This window comes from Eurosta solidaginis, chromosome 2 (assembly GCF_040869045.1).
Source record: "Eurosta solidaginis isolate ZX-2024a chromosome 2, ASM4086904v1, whole genome shotgun sequence".
NCBI classification, from domain to species: domain Eukaryota; kingdom Metazoa; phylum Arthropoda; class Insecta; order Diptera; family Tephritidae; genus Eurosta; species Eurosta solidaginis.
Genome location: NC_090320.1, coordinates 232,867,739 through 232,884,544, shown reverse-complemented (window position 1 = coordinate 232,884,544; position 16,806 = coordinate 232,867,739). Strand labels below are relative to the sequence as shown.

Sequence of the window (16,806 nt, the reverse complement as noted above, 5' to 3'; positions counted from 1 at the left end):
CCAAACACTGCCGAGGGGCGACCCCGCTTAGAAAAATTTTCTTCTAATTGAAAAATCTTATTTCTAAAATTTTGATGTTGCTTTGCCCGGGAGTTGAACCCAGGGCATACGGTGTGATAGGCGGAGCACGCTACCATCACACCACGGTGGCCGCAGGTAACATACAAACATTCATGTAAATGCAAATGCGTAAAGATTTTTTCTTTAGTTCTTTATTTTTTTTTTTAGTTTGTTTAATACTAATACCTGGCACGTTTATTATTTCTGAGACATACATATGTGTAATCCTTATTTGGCTATTTATTTATTATACTACCTTTTCCTTAGGTTTTTTGATGACGCACATTTAGGTATAAACAGCGATCAACTTAAAAATATCAGAAGGTTGAAAAAACCGTATGAGTTAAATGAGTTTTTAGTTATTACTTCACCTTTTATTGGTGAGCAGTAGAATTGTATGCCAGTAGATCAAGATGAGCGATTCTACCATTTTATGACCTTCAGGACTCTGGTTGTGGAGTACCACATCGGCTTTCAACCTCAAATTTCAGTTCTATTTGATCACATTCATTTAAATTATTATCACCGTCGTCACCAATACACGCCTCTACGTGTTCATAAACGACAGTTGGTTTATCGGTTTGATGTTTGAACATAACGTCAAGTGTATCCCAATAAGGGCATATTTCGTAAAGATCATCTGTCAACATTTCCGCATTAGCATAGCCACGAGTTTCCTTAAGTTGTTTTTCTTTCTCCATAGCAATAAAGAAGTATATAGTTTTCATAAGACACATTCGATATTTTAGAACCTCCCAAGATTTGGACTTAAGAATGAGTGATTTTGCTTTAATTTTATTGTAAAATGTTTTCGACGATGGTTTCTTTAATATGCACAAAAAAAAAAATATATATATACATTTATATAAAAAGTGTTTGTATATGTACGTATGTATGTAACTTGCATAAGGTGAGTGCGAATTGAAACTAACATAAAATTTAATGATGATTGATATAACTAATTGCATTTAATAACCTTTTAAAAAAATGCAGCCTTTTTTCTCAATATCTCATCTTAATTCTTGATTAACTTTCTTAAGAGCTGCATATTATAAAAGGAAACATGAAAAATAAATGCTTTTTAAGCATTTTCAAACGTTTCTTTGAAGGAACTTTTAGTTTATCCTTTTCATTGAAAATTAAGCTTTAGTTTGATCCCATAATGTAAATATGACAGCATTTACCTCAAATAACTCTGGCTTGCCTTGTATTGCTTCAAGTATCTCTTTTAGAAATGACTGAATTTGTGAATCCGTCCAGTCGTTTTCAAGTTCCTCTCTCTTAAGTTTCTCTTCCAGTTCAAAGAGCTAAAAAATATTGAGAAAAAACCTTGTCAGTAACTTATAACGGTAATTCTATAGGAAAGCATGACACTCTTAATACACGTCCAAATATTGAGACGTATCAAAAGACGCGTTTTGGATACAGGATCGCGAATTGAAAAAGAAATTTAAATTTTCATGTGGTTGTTGTAATTTTGATAATTTTGTTGTAACCGTAAAAAAATTGTAAGTGTTTTGCGGAAATATAGTTTTGGCCTCCAAACCGGTGTTGGACCCACACAGTGTAATTTTTTTTATAAGCGCGGCCGAATGCGACCAATGCATAAAGGTGTACTGCGTAAAAATACTATGCCCCAACGGGTTAGGGGGTTAGAATATACCCGCGGTAGGTGTGCCTGCCGTAAGAGGCGACTAAAATACCAAATTGATTCAAGGGGTTGCCAGCGCAATATATATATACATTCTCCAACCCAATTGTCAACCTCACCTACTCGTGGCGTATACTGTTTCATTTCATTAGCTTCGTAGGCCTTGGCGTTACGATGGACCCAAAACTTGACTTTAAATTGTACACATGTTGCGTGAACACAGCCAAAGGGACTTTGGAGTTCGTCAAACGATGGTCTAAAGAATTCGATGATCCATATATTACTAACTCTCTTTATATCTTTGGTGAGACCAATATTGGAATACGCTTCGATAATCTGGAACCCTCGTTATATGGCCACTGCGACAAATTAGAGTCGATTCAAAAGCAAATCCTGATTTTTGCGCTAAGGGACTTACCGTGGGACCCCTCAAGGATTCTTCCTCCCTACTCCTGCCGTTTAAAATTGATTCAGCTCCCTACGTTACAGTCGTAGGGAGATTGTATGTGTGTTATTTTTAGTTAAACTTATTAGAGGGATAGTAAACAGCCGTTTCTGCTTGGTGAATTTTTATTTAATGTTCTCTTTATACCATCTAGACATTTTCAATCGCTTCATATAATCACACCATTCGAATGTTGAAATGCACGAACCTCTTCGTTGTATGTGTACTGGTTTCAATCAGCACTGCAAAAACGCAATAAAAAAATATCTACTAACTTAAATAAGCAATGATTTGGGTGGGTCTTGGAATCCCGTCCTTTCCAACTTCCCAATCTTATCACCAGCTCCAGTAATCTTGGGCGGGTGGCTTGGATTATGTCGTATCCAAACTCTCACACATCGCAGCCCTACTTATTGTGTGTTAAATATACATCAACTGCCCGAAATCACGTCCATTCCGAAAGCACTAATAATCAATTCCCGTTGCTCGGCATCACAGTCCATCCCGACCCCAGCGGGTTAGGGGGTCAGAATATACCCGCGGTAAGTATGCCTGTCGTAAGAGGCGACTAAAATGCCAGATTCAAGGGGCTGTGTAGCGCAACCCTTCAGGTTGCCAGCGCAATATACAGCTTTTCCAAACCCAATAGTCAACCTCACCTATCCGCCGCGAATCCTGTTTCACTAACAGACGAGGCTCTGGCGACCCCAAGCTCCTCATGGAACTTGGGGTGGGGAGGGAGGGATGGCCTGAAGGTTTAATGTGGCCATATAAATCGTTCCCGAAATGGTCGGGCTAGCACCTTAATGGTGCTGTGCCACCGGAGCGTACCGGATCTGAATGCGGCAAAGGACCATCACATCGATAACACTCCCCAAAGCCTTCGGGGAGCAGCCTTATCGCTACAACAACAACAACACCAACAACAACAACAACTGATTTAATAATATATATACATATTTTATACTATAAATTTCACTTTGTATGCTTCTGTAATTTATCTGTAATCCGTAACTATGTATATTTGGTCTGATTAATTGTTAAATTTGTAGACTAGTAAATAAATAAATAGTTTTTTTCGGTTTTTGGATTCGCGATCCTGGATCACAAACGCGTCTTTTGTTACCCCTTTCGATATTTTTGGACATGTATTAAGAGGATCATGCTTTCGTATAGAATATGCCACAAAAATACTATGGATCACACTCCCGGTTTCGGAGCGCTCCGGTGTCATTTTCCGGTTTTTGGTTAATATGTATAGAACTACATGTTTTGATAAACGCAAAATTATTTACTTTCGTTTTCGATCCTGTCGGGTCCAACGCCGGTTTGGGGACTAAAGGTAAAACGAAAAGGACTCCGGCCGCTTTGAAAAACATAAGACTAATACGTCTTTTAATCATCGGAAACCTTATTTACAAAATGGAGGCGCTAAATGCCGACTATATTGAAGATCCACTTCGATGGCATTACGCTACCGACTGTTTCTTAAACAAACAAATCTTGGGCGTGACGTTCGATCAGGATCTTCCTTTTTTGGAGAGCATGCAACCGCACTTGTTCCTAAAATCCAGAGCCGTAATAAAATCGCTTGGGGTAAGGACAAAGAAACGCTCATTATCACTTACAAAGCAATTGGCCGGCCGATTCCATGCTACACGTCCCCGATATCGTCGCCAAGCCTAAATGTTACTCACTGGAAGAAAATACAGGCCTGCTAAAATGCTGCCCTCATAACCGCTACGGGCTGCCTTCTTATGTCCCCAGAACACCACCTACATAATGGGGAGACAGTACTCCCCATTAGGGAGAAATGAAATGATGAACAAACGGTTTCTGTTGAATACCCAGAAACCTGGGCATCCCAACAGACATCTGATTGATGAGGCTTCACCTCCCAGGGGCTTAAGGGGTCATCTGCGTAAGCATTGTGAGTAAATATGGCACATGAGAACACTGCCGTATGAAGCAAAAAAGCAGAAGCAGGTACTCAGTGATATCCATAAGATGGTGTCGAACCTCTATGTCGGGAAGTGAAGGCAAATCGGTAAGTCTAGTTGAGGGGTCGACTGCTAATACGCTACCAAAAATATCTAGAGGTGTCAAAAAACGCGTATTAATCTCGAGAAGAATAATTCGAAGGCGGAATAGAAAAAGAAAGAAAGGTGTTCTGCGCAAAAATACTATGTATTCCACCCCCATTTTCGGAGGTACCCGCGGGTATTTTTTCGGTTTTTGGTTAATATCTTTTGAACGAGTTAAAATTTTTATTTTCCGCCTTCGGATTATTAATACTGATGTCAAGACGCGTCGTTTGATCCTCTCTCGATATTTTTGGTAGCGTATTAGCAGTCGACCCCTCAACTAGACTATTACCGGCAAATCCAGTTCTTAAAGAAAAAACCCAGAACTCGCCGATGAGGAACGCACTCTCCTTAGGGAAACGCACCTCACTCTATCTCAACTTCTATCTGGGTACTGTAATAGGTCAAACTCTTACCTATCCAAAATCAACCCCAAAAAATGTGTGTCCTGTTTGCAATGTGTCCCCACATGACACCAACCATCTCTTCAACTGTATTGTGGAACCAATGCCTCTAACACCCCTCTCATTATGGTCCCCCATGTTGAAACGGCAAGTTTCTTTGCACTCCCGTTAGAGGAAATTGATGACAATTTGTGATCGGACGCACCTATTGGATGGGGAGAAGCAGTGCTACACGTCTTTGAACTATTACCTTCATTGTAAGCTTATACCTAAATATATATTTTAAGCCTGACCTAAACAATAACATTTCTTCGCATAAATAGATGCTAAAACTTACGATTTCTTCTCCTTTTGATCTATATTTGCTACCATTTATTGGTTTTAGTATTCTCTCAAAACATAGTTGGCTTGCTCGCGCTGAATAAAATTTATTTTATTTATTTATTTATTTATTATTACGGTCTTTAAGACCTAGTTTAGGTTAACATAAGAAATTAAACATAACTACTCATGTCACATTTAGTGACGTACAATATAAAAACAATTTTTCTTTGAACTTACTAATATTTTCACAGTCTTTCAAATCAGAAGGTAACTCATTATACATTTTATACCCTAAATATTCAAGAGACCTTTTGGCGAACTCAGTTCTTATTCTAGGCAGTCTTATATTATTGCAATTTCTTGTTCCATAATTGTGGATTTCATGATTATAATGTATTTTACTACTCAGGTAATTCGGTAACATTCCTAACCTAAGTTGGTGTATAAATTTCAATGTGAAATAACTAACTGACTGTTTAATACTAAGCCAGTTTAATCTATTGAGCATTACAATTTTTGGCGTTCTTGGAGGACATTTTAAAATAAATCGCATTGCCTTGTTTTGCTGTATTTGAAGTTTCTTAATATATATATCATTACTTAATAGCAGAATAGTAGGACAATAAATAAAGTGTGGTTCAATAATTGAACGATATACCAATATTTTATGACTTTGACTGATATGTTTACATGTTCTATACATGAAGCCTATTTTCTGTGCAATTTTCCTTTCCAGATAAGTTACATGCTCTCCAAAATTTAGATTATCATCAATCAAAACTCCTAAATACTTAATTTTGTCTACTCTTTGGATTTCCATGTTTTTTACCTTCAGCGTAATATTATTTAAACTATTGTTACTTATGATATTGGTGTTTTTACAAAATATCATGAACTTAGTTTTTTCGACATTTAATTTCAGTTTTCTAAGGCATAACCATTTGTATAGCGAGTCCAGGTCTTCTTGTACTTTCAGCATGGCACATTCTGCATATTTTTCACTTATGATAAGCAATGCATCATCCGCAAATAGACGTATTTTACAATATTTTAAGCATCTTTTGATATCATTGATATACAATGTAAACAATATTGGCGCCAAGACCGAGCCTTGTGGTAAACCAATGTTAACATCCACCACTGATGAAACCTCCTTTCCAATTATCGTTCTCTGTTTTCTGTCACCCAAATAACTCCGGAACCATTCCAAAGCCTTTCCTCTTATACCAATTTTAAACATAACGTCCAATAGCTCAGATCTATCGACAGTTTCAAAAGCCCGTTTTAAATCCAAGAAGACAGACACCGTAAATTTTTTGTCCGCCATGTCTTCTTTCCAATCTGCAATTACCATATTCAACGCTGTTTCACAAGAATGGCTCTTCCTGAATCCCGATTGTTCTGGGATAATCACATTGTGCTTCTCTAAGTATGCCACAAGTTGATCCTTCACCACTGTCTCCATAATTTTTTCATCTGTAGGTAACGTGTTAATTGGACGTAGTTCCTCAGGTTTCATTGTATTTTTTACTTTTTCAACAGGTATTATTGTTGAAATTTTCCAGTAACTAGGTACAATACCGCTGTTTAAGGATTCGTTAATTATGTCTTTGTAGAAATTAGCAGTATATGTCATGGCATCTTTAACGACACCCTCCGATAAAAGCTTGTCGCCGCCATATTTGTTTTTAAGTGATTTTGTGATAATAATAATATCGTCCACTACAATGTCAGTAAATTTAAATGTTTCAAATGGATTACTATGATTTGCGCTTATTTCATCCCCATTTACAATTTCTTCGATGCTATCATTAATTTCAACAATACTTTGTATAAAAAAGTTATTTAGGGCATTAGCTATATCATATTCATTTTCCAGGCATTCACCGTTAATTACAATTTTAGTGATATGTTTTTTAACATCATTAAGCTCGACGAGGTCTTTTAGACACTTCCACATACGTTTCATATCGCCATTGTTATGATTTACTCTATCTTCCATGTATTTCTTTTTTTTATAAATTATGGTTCTTTTATATATTTTCTTAATGACGTTATATTCGTCCCAAAATCCAGTATTTCGAGCAGTTTTATAAGATTCTATTTTTCTTTTATGCAGGTTTGTTAATTCTCGGTCGTACCACTTATTTCTTATCTGTATTTGGGTCCTCTTTATATAAGTCAGTGCTTGCATAGCCACAGTTACAACTTCGTTTAGGGCTTTAGTTTTAGTTTCTACTCCGGAAATTGACATAAAGCTGAAATCGCATGTTCGTAGCAAAGTTAAAAGATTTTCAGCACTATAGTACTCCCAACATGTAACAGTAGCATACCTTCTCATTTTACAAAGCTTTGTTGTTGGCACTTCGAAGTGGATTGTCTCATGGTCAGAAATGCGATGTTCACCTATATTTACTGCTTTAACTTTATCATTGTTACTGAATAGCAAATCAATTCTTGTAGACGAGTACTCTGTTATCCTTGTGTCGAAGTTTATCCTTTGTATCATTGACCTTTGATTTGAAGTTAAACTTTTCCGCCATTTCCGAATTGTTCGGTTATTTTTAGAAAAGCGTGCAACATCACTTCTTTTTCTTGTTGGCATTTTATTATCGCATATTATCTATTTTCTTTATTTAATTCATCATGATTCAATCATATTAAAGGACCAATTAATGGTAACTTATAACCATAAAACCATAACCAGATAAAACAGCTGATCGAACCTACCTTGAAGCGGAGTCATTGGTGCCGTTTGTCGTATCGCTGTAGTCGTATCCCTAACGTAATCAGCTGTTTATCGTTACGGCAGAAAACCAAAAACCAATTGGTTGGCTACGATAAGGTTACGACCTTAGCGACACCAACAATCGATTCCATTGATTCCCATAAGATTGGTCGAATCAGCTGTTATAAGGTTACCGATACGGTTACCGATAACGCACAATGTCCGCAGCTTTATGGAAAACAATGTATTCGATTAAAGGGCGAATTAATGGTGACATATAACCATAAAACCATAACCAGATAAAACAGCTGATCGAACCTCCTAATGGAAATCAATACAGCTGGAGACATTGGTGCTTTATCGGTAACCGTATCGGTAACCTTTTAACAGCTGATTCGACCAACCTTATGAGAATCAATGCAATCGATTATTGGTGCCGCTGAAGTCGTAACCGTATCGTAGCCAACCAATTGGGTTTTGGTTTATCGTCGTAACGATAAACAGCTGATTACGTTAGGGATACGGATACAGCGATACGACATACGGCACCAATGACTCCGGCGCTTCCCAAGACAGTCGGTTCTATGTACCGGAGCGACTCGGGATTTTTCCCGACCAAGGACTGTCATTTCAGTGTAACCCCATTTAATTTGTTTCGTCCCTCCCACAAATTGTCATCTTCCCAGCAGCTCCTTGCAGCAGGACTGCTCCATATTCTCTTGCTCCGGGAAGGTATCGAATCCAATCCGGGTCCGTCTCCTGACCTCGGTCCTGAGAAATGGTTTTGCTGCATCTGCCGGAAAAGAATCTTTTTAGGACGGTCATACTCTGTTCAGTGTGTCTCGTGTAAGGGATGGTTGCATCGGACAGGTTGTTCTGGGCTTGATCCCAAAACCCGACGTCCACGTAACTTTTATAAATCTTTTGTGGCTCCTTGCTGTTCACGCCCAAGGGCGTCCCGTAGTCTACGTCTAAGCGCCCCCCCATTACCTTCCAGCAGCCCCGCTGCTCAGCAAGCCACAACAAGTACCCGCTGCTGCTCGCGCCTTACGGCGCCAACAACTCAAACAGCTGCTACCACTCATAACTACAATCTTCGTAGTAGAGTCGGAAGCAATGCTGAGCAACAGCCCCTGCCCCCGTCTTCTCCCCCCCTCTTTTCCGGCAGCAATCGTGTAGGTCAGGGAAACAGACTCTTAGTCCCTACCTCCGTTTGCACCGTTTGCCAGCACAGAATATATATGTTTGCGACATCCGCCCAATGCAGCTCCTGCCTCGGGTGGTGCCACTTTCCTAGATGTTCTGGTCTCCGCGACGGCAACCCCTCGACGGGTTTCATCGCGCCATGTTGCCAGGTCGCAAACCCAAATCATCCGGGTACCCCAATGCTTGCCCAAGGACGCCCAGTCCCAGGGCCACAACAGCAATTGCGTCCTGGCCTTCCTGAACCCAGGCGTAGTCACCCGTCACTTACCCCCAGAGTGGCGACGTCTCCCCTCATGCACTTCAGAATTCTGCAGTTAAACTGTAATGGACTAACTGGGAAGATTACGGAGATAGTCAATTTCATGAAGCGGCACAACATCCGCATTGCTGCGATTCAAGAGACTAAACTCACAGCACGATCTGCATTGCAGACCTGCTCTGGGTATAATGTCCACAGAATAGATCGCGAGAGCGGAAATGAAGGCGGCCTCGCGTTTATAATACACCACTCTGTGCAATATCACATATTTGATCCTGGCACCGACCGCAGGGACAACGTTTTAGAACGTCAAGGCCTATCTGTCCGGTCAGGCGATGCAAACCTAGAAATCATCAACATCTACATCCCCCCTGCCACCTGTTGCCCCGGTGGATACCACCCTAATATTAGAGCCTTACTCACTGGAAACAATCGCATTATTTTAGGCGACTTCAATGCCCATCATGATCTATGGCATTCAAATTTGCGGGCGGACAGTAGGGGCGAGATGTTGGCGGATCAAATAGAAGAAACGACGTTCTGCACAATAAACGGAGACGCCCCCACACGTATGGTAGGAAGCTGTCACAGTTCGCCAGATATCTCAATCGTGAGCGCAGAACTCGTAACCTGCGTCAACTGGCAGCCGATGGTATCATTGGCGTCCGACCACCTGCCTATACTTGTTTCGCTCGAGCGTACCGCCGACTTCATCGTCACCGAAAAACGCACTTTCATAAACTTTAAAAAAGGAAAGTGGGGAGAATATAAATCCTTTACAGACAACCTCTTTGCTGCCCTCCCTATCCCGACTGATGCCCGCCAAGGGGAGCGTGCCTTTCGCAAGGTCATTGAATCCGCCTCGGCACGTTTCATTCCCGCCGGGAGAATTCCCGAAATCCGGCCCCACTTCCAGGCGGAGGCCGCAAACTTAGCGAGAGAACGTGACCTTATAAGGCAGCTTGATCCAGGCGACCCCCAAATAAGGGATATAAACCAACGCATCAGATTGCTTGTGGATGAACACAAGCGGGCGAAATGGGAGGAGCACCTAAGAGGTTGTAACCTCTCTACCGGTGTGGGTAAACTTTGGTCCACCGTAAAGTCCCTATCGAATCCGACTAAGCACAAAGACAAAGTTTCCATCGCCTTTGGCGACAAAGTGCTGTCGGATGCGAAAAAATGCGCGAGCGCTTTCTGCCGACAATATATAATGCATTCTACGGTCGACAAAGTTAGACGGAGGGCCAACAGACACGCACATAAACACAAATTCAGCGCGTCACCAATCACCATCACCGCTAAAGAGGTTGAGGACGCCATTGGTCGCGCTAAACCATCCAAAGCAGTGGGCCCAGACGGCATAGCCATACCGATGCTTAAAAGCCTAGGGAAAGAGGGTTTCAAATATTTAGCGCAGGTCTTCAACCTGTCTCTTTCCACCTTTGTCATACCCGAGAAATGGAGAATGGCCAAGGTGGTCCCGCTACTAAAGCCTGGTAAACCAGCTAAGATAGGAGAGTCGTATCGTCCGATATCTCTCCTATCGCCAGTAGCAAAGACGCTCGAAGCCATTTTGCTCCCTTATTTCCAAGCAAATTTGCAACTAGCCTCCCATCAGCATGGCTTCAGAAAACTCCATAGCACTACCTCCGCGCTAAATGCCATTAGTACCCAGATAAATTGCGGTTTAAATCAAAACCCCCACCATAGAACAGTACTTGTAGCGCTAGACCTATCAAAAGCTTTTAATACGGTCAACCACGGCTCGTTACTGCAAGACCTGGAAGGGTCTACCCTTCCCCCATGTCTTAAAAGGTGGACCGCAAATTATCTGGGTGGTCGGCAGGCATCGGTGCTATTTAGAAACGAAACATCAAAGCCAAGGAGAATTAAACAAGGGGTGCCACAGGGTGGTGTCCTATCCCCACTTTTGTTTAATTTCTACATATCTAAACTACCTTCACCACCGGAAGGAGTCACAATCGTTTCCTACGCCGATGACTGCACAGTAATGGCCACAGGCCCAGGCCCACAGATCGATGAGCTATGCGAAACCTGGCATTATCACCGACTAAATCTTCCGCGACCTTATTTACAACATGGACGTCCCAAATGTCGACCATTTTGAACATCCACGTCGATGGCTCTACGCTACCGACTGTCCTACACCCCAAAATCTTGGGTGTGACGTTTGATCAGGATCTACATTTTGGTGAGCACGCAGCCGCAATTGTTCCGAGAATTCAGAGCCGTAACAAAATCCTCAAATCCCTTGCTGGCAGTACCTGGGGAAAAGATAAAGAAACGCTCATGACTACATACAAAGCAATTAGCCAGCCGATTACGTGCTACGCGTCACCCATATGGTCGCCAAGCCTAAAAATTACCCACTGGAAGAAGCTACAGGCCTGCCAAAATACTGCTCTCAGAATTGCCACGGGCTGTCTTCTTATGTCCCCAGAACACCATCTACATAATGAGGCGAGAATACTCCCCATCAGGGAAAGAAACGAGATGCTGACCAAACAGTTCCTGTTGAATACCCAGAAACCTGGGCATCCCAACAGACATCTGATTGACGAGCCAGCACCGCCTAGGGGCTTAAGGAGTCATCTCCGTAAGCATTTTGAGGAAATACGGCATCTGAGAACACAGCCGTATGAAGCGAAAAAACACAAGCAGGTCCTTGGTGAACTCCACAAACAGGCGTCGGACCTTTATGCCGGGAATTGCCCGGTGAACCCAGTACTCAAAGTAAAGTATCCAAAACTTGCGGAAGAGGAACGCATACTCCCCAGGGAAACGCGTGTCACTCTGGCTCAACTTCGTTCTGGATACTGTAACAGGTTAAACTCTTACCTATCCAGAATCAACCCCGACATACAAAATGTATGTCCCGCTTGCAATGTGTCCCCACATGACACCAACCATCTCTTTAATTGTAATGTGGAACCAACGCCTCTAACACCCCTTTCCCTATGGTCCACCCCTGTTGAAACAGCAAGTTTCCTTGGACTCCCGTTAGAGGATATTGATGACAGTTTGTGATCGGTCGCGTCTGTTAGGTCGGGCGAAGCACTGCTACAACAACAACAACAACACTCCGGCTTATAATCGAGTTAGCGTTATGGTATGGCACCATTAATCGATTACATTGATTTCCATAAGGTAGGTTCGATCAGCTGTTTTATCTGGTTATGGCTTTATGGTTATAAGTCACCATTAATTCGCCCTTAATGGTGCCATACCATAACGCCGGCGCCATAACCATTCCATAGCCAACCAATTGGTGTTTGGTTTCTCGCCATATCCATAACCTAAAACTATTTGATTTGGTGAATTTAATAACTTTTTGTAGATTTTATTCATTGTTTTGGATATGTTATGACTAACAGACTTATTTTTGTGGAATATGTTTGTAATTTTTTGCGTTTTCGTCATTTTTATGAAATTTTCACGATTTTTAGGTTAAGGCACCAATAACTGATGCCAATTGATTGATCAGGTCGGTTCGATCAACTGCTTTATCTGGTTATGGATAAGGCACTATTAATTGGCCCTTAATAGTATCATATCATAACGCTAACGCCATAAACGGACCATGGTCAATCAATTGGTTTTTGGCTTTTCGCCATATCCATAACCTTAAAATATTTGAGTTGGAGAATTTATTAACTTTTTGTAGATTTTATTTATTGTTTTGGATATGTTTTAACTAAGAGACTTATTTTTTGTTATTGATTTTTCTTCATTTTTATGAAATTTTCACGATTTTTAAGTAAAGGCACCATTAATCGATCGCATTGGAGATGGTTATGGATATGGGTATGGTTACGACTATGGCGTTAGGGTTAAGGATGTTTAATTGGCCGTTAATCATTATGTGAGAATTTTTTAAAGATGGACTATTTGTTTTTCGTTTCGATGAAATTTTCTGAAAGCAAATGTTATCAAATAAGGCACATTTCTATGCGCATATCTCCATTTGCGATACCACAACCTTGTATAATGGCGTGTTGACATTGCGCAATTTTATAGTTAATTTCAGTTGCATGAGAAACTTCATTTAAAAAACTTTTCGACTTTTTTGAAGACTATTTTAATGAATCAAATGTTACTAAAAAGAAAATATAAAAAAATATTATAAATAAAAGTACTTGCCACAAAATCCTTTGCCGAAGTGCAGTTTTGGGAAAACTGACCCGTTTCCCAGGGATGTGCGGGCATTTGCAAATGGAAATTTGCCTGGTAATGCGAGGGACCATCACATACATCCTAAGCTGTACCTATTAAGGGCTCAAATGCAAAAATCAATTTTTAATTTAATTTCATCTACAATACTTGTTTAAAAAATAAAGGACAAATTTTCGAGTTTTTGAAACTTTTCACATACATAAGATTGGAATTTTTAAAAATGACATTGAATTTAATTTGCTAAGTCTAATTGTGCTTACGAATGCTGCCTACCAACTTTGTTACATACAATTATCGCACGCCAGCTAACATAATTCAATTTTCAGATATTGACAGAAGAAATTTATCAATGTGAAAGGTTTTTAAAGGCCGAGCCACAATAAATTTTTCAACGCAATCTTATGCATGCCCGTAAAATCGCCACAATCACTGAAGACGGTGCATTTATAAAAAATAATTCGCGAAGCACTGTTGTAAACATTCACATTATCAAGAAAAATACTTGTTAAAATTTTGTGTGTCCTATTCATCTGCTAAATTGCAGTTTTTAATTGTCAAAAATGGTAGAAAAGTACCAATGAGTGGAAAAAATAATTTCAAGCAGTGTAGCTCGATCTGTCGTTTTCCATAAAAATACGTGCACCCTTCAAAAAACGCGAGTACCCATAAATAATGTAAGAAATACTCCTTTGGGAGTATAGAGTATTCCAAAACTAATCTGTATTCATACAAAAATGCGCTCCAATTAACATTGCGATGTCCTAGGAGAGGAATAGGTGATCCCACTCTCGCTTTGTTTGTGAGTATTCCGTAGAGTACATACTTGAGAGTATTTTCCAAAGTACTTTCACTGTAGTACTCAATGGAGCACCCACAGAGGATCATATGCCAAAGTACTAAAGAGGAATTGTGTCGGAAAGAATTATCGGAGTGAATTTAATTTAAAATGAAAGTAAATGAAGAGGGGAAATACAACTTTTATATTTTTTACTACGAATATTCTTATGTTATTTAGCATTTGCGTGAATAAAGAAACTAATATTTCTCTATACTATAGTATGTATACATAAAACCAGTGCGCGGTTGCATTTTATCAGAGTTGCCATAGTAAAATTTTATTATCAGTTATTTGTATGCAATACTTTACTTTTGGCAACTCTGTTCGATCGTCATCGTGTCGTGATCACGGTCGTTAAAAACGAGCAATGATCGGTTGATGGTGGTCCGCAAACGCATTGCAAAGGAGTATTGTTAGAGTACTCCAACATGAAGAAAATGGAACACGTAATCCAACAATTTTTGCAGGGCAATCTTAAGCGCCAAATACACGACACGAACATTTCCGCGAACATTGCGCAATCTTGTTCGCAGGTTTGGCCATACACCATACGAACTTTTGGCCGAACATTAGTTCTCTTTCAGACAGCGATGAATACGGACAACAATTGTGCTGCAGCAATACTGCTCGCTGTGGCTCGCTTTTTAATTCTATTACAACAATCTTTGCTTTTTACTTGCGACAATGATGGCAAAGATCTATACATTTCAATAAATTCACTCAGAAAGTTTTTATTGTCCATTTTACTTTTCCGCGCACGTCTGTTCCGTTCAGAAATTACTACGATTATGAGCTATTTCGCCATACACGCACGAACAGTTCGCGCAAATGTTCGCCAAAAATTAAAATATTTTGTTTTTGGCGAACATTTGCGCGAACTGGCAAACATCCCCATACACGACAGAAAAGGTCGCAGAAATATGACATAACGGGAATGTTCGTGTCGTGTATTTGGCGCTTTATCAGCGAGCATAAGCAATTGGCCGGCCGATTCCATGCTACACGTCCCCGATATCGTCGCCAAGCCTAAATGTTACTCACTGGAAGAAAATACAGGCCTGCTAAAATGCTGCCCTCATAACCGCTACGGGCTGTCTTCTTATGTCCCCAGAACACCACCTACACAATGGGGAGACAGTACTCCCCATTAGGGAGAAATGAAATGATGAACAAACGGTTTCTGTTGAATACCCAGAAACCTGGGCATCCCAACTGACATCTGATTGATGAGGCTTCACCTCCCAGGGGCTTAAGGGGTCATCTGCGTAAGCATTGCGAGTAAATATGGCACATGAGAACACTGCCGTATGAAGCAAAAAAGCAGAAGCAGGTACTCAGTGATATCCATAAGATGGTGTCGAACCTCTATGTCGGGAAGTGAAGGCAAATCGGTAAGTCTAGTTGAGGGGTCGACTGCTAATACGCTACCAAAAATATCGAGAGAGGTGTCAAAAGACGCGTATTAATCTCGAGAAGAATAATTCGAAGGCGGAAAAGACAAAGAAATAAAGGTGTTCTGCGCAAAAATACTATGTATTCCACCCCCATTTTCGGAGGTACCCGCGGGTATTTTTTCGGTTTTAAAAATTTTATTTTCCGCCTTCGGATTATTAATACTGATGTCAAGACGCGTCGTTTGATCCTCTCTCGATATTTTTGGTAGCGTATTAGCAGTCGACCCCTCAACTAGACTATTACCGGCAAATCCAGTTCTTAAAGAAAAAACCCAGAACTCGCCGATGAGGAACGCACTCTCCTTAGGGAAACGCACCTCACTCTATCTCAACTTCTATCTGGGTACTGTAATAGGTCAAACTCTTACCTATCCAAAATCAACCCCAAAAAATGTGTGTCCTGTTTGCAATGTGTCCCCACATGACACCAACCATCTCTTCAACTGTATTGTGGAACCAATGCCTCTAACACCCCTCTCATTATGGTCCCCCATGTTGAAACGGCAAGTTTCTTTGCACTCCCGTTAGAGGAAATTGATGACAATTTGTGATCGGACGCACCTATTGGATGGGGAGAAGCAGTGCTACACGTCTTTGAACTATTACCTTCATTGTAAGCTTATACCTAAATATATATTTTAAGCCTGACCTAAACAATAACATTTCTTCGCATAAATAGATGCTAAAACTTACGATTTCTTCTCCTTTTGAACTATATTTGCGACCATTTATTGTTTTTAGTATTCTCTCAAAACATAGTTGGCTTGCTCGCGCTGAATAAAATGACCTTTGAGTTGAAGTTAAACTTTTCCGCCATTTCCGAATTGTTCGGTTATTTTTAGAAAAGCGTGCAACATCACTTCTTTTTATTGTTGGCATTTTATTATCGCATATTATCTATTTTCTTTATTTAATTCATCATGATTCAATCATATTAAAGGACCAATTAATGGTAACTTATAACCATATAACCATAACCAGATAAAACAGCTGGGGGCCTACTCTGTATTGCGATGCGAAAGGCAGTGCGATGCGAAAATAAATTGCGATGCGAAAGGTAATTGGAACTCTGTAGCGCTATCGCATCGCTAACAATGTCGCTTTTTTATTTTTCGCTAATTTTTTGCTTGAGTATGCATCACTGACCAAACTCAAA

At 40.3% G+C, this 16,806-nt stretch overlaps 1 protein-coding gene across 4 annotated transcripts; it reads right to left on the bottom strand.

Moving 5' to 3' along the window:
* Positions 1–205: 205 nt before the first annotated feature.
* LOC137240694 (uncharacterized) lies at positions 206–16,588 on the bottom strand. 4 transcript variants are annotated; one of them, XR_010949806.1, is made up of 5 exons: positions 7,479–7,635; positions 4,982–5,072; positions 1,245–1,367; positions 432–884; positions 213–367 (listed from the first exon to the last, which is right to left on the bottom strand). XR_010949806.1 is itself a non-coding variant. In XM_067767286.1 (4 exons), the coding sequence occupies exons 2-4, from the start codon at positions 13,389–13,391 to the stop codon at positions 501–503; spliced, it is 573 nt and encodes a 190-aa protein (XP_067623387.1). In that variant the 5' UTR covers positions 13,392–13,450; positions 16,344–16,588; the 3' UTR covers positions 206–500. The 4 variants fall into 4 exon arrangements, 3 of the variants coding, with proteins under 3 accessions (XP_067623387.1, XP_067623386.1, XP_067623385.1); XM_067767286.1 differs by lacking the exons at positions 4,982–5,072; positions 7,479–7,635 and adding exons at positions 13,326–13,450; positions 16,344–16,588 and having other exon boundaries at positions 206–884; XM_067767284.1 differs by having other exon boundaries at positions 213–884.
* Between the last annotated feature and the right edge of the window lie 218 nt (positions 16,589–16,806).

Bases quoted from the DNA above. Each gene is read 5' to 3' on its own strand.
- LOC137240694 (XM_067767285.1), bottom strand. From the start codon at position 16,529: ATGCCAACAATAAAAAGAAGTGATGTTGCACGCTTTTCTAAAAATAAC. The intron at 1,368-16,343 runs GTAAGTTTTAGC...AATATTTTTTAG, and splicing joins GTTCAAAAGGAGAAGAAATC to CTCTTTGAACTGGAAGAGAA. The intron at 885-1,244 runs GTAAATGCTGTC...TGCATATTAAAG, and splicing joins GCAAGCCAGAGTTATTTGAG to AAACCATCGTCGAAAACATT.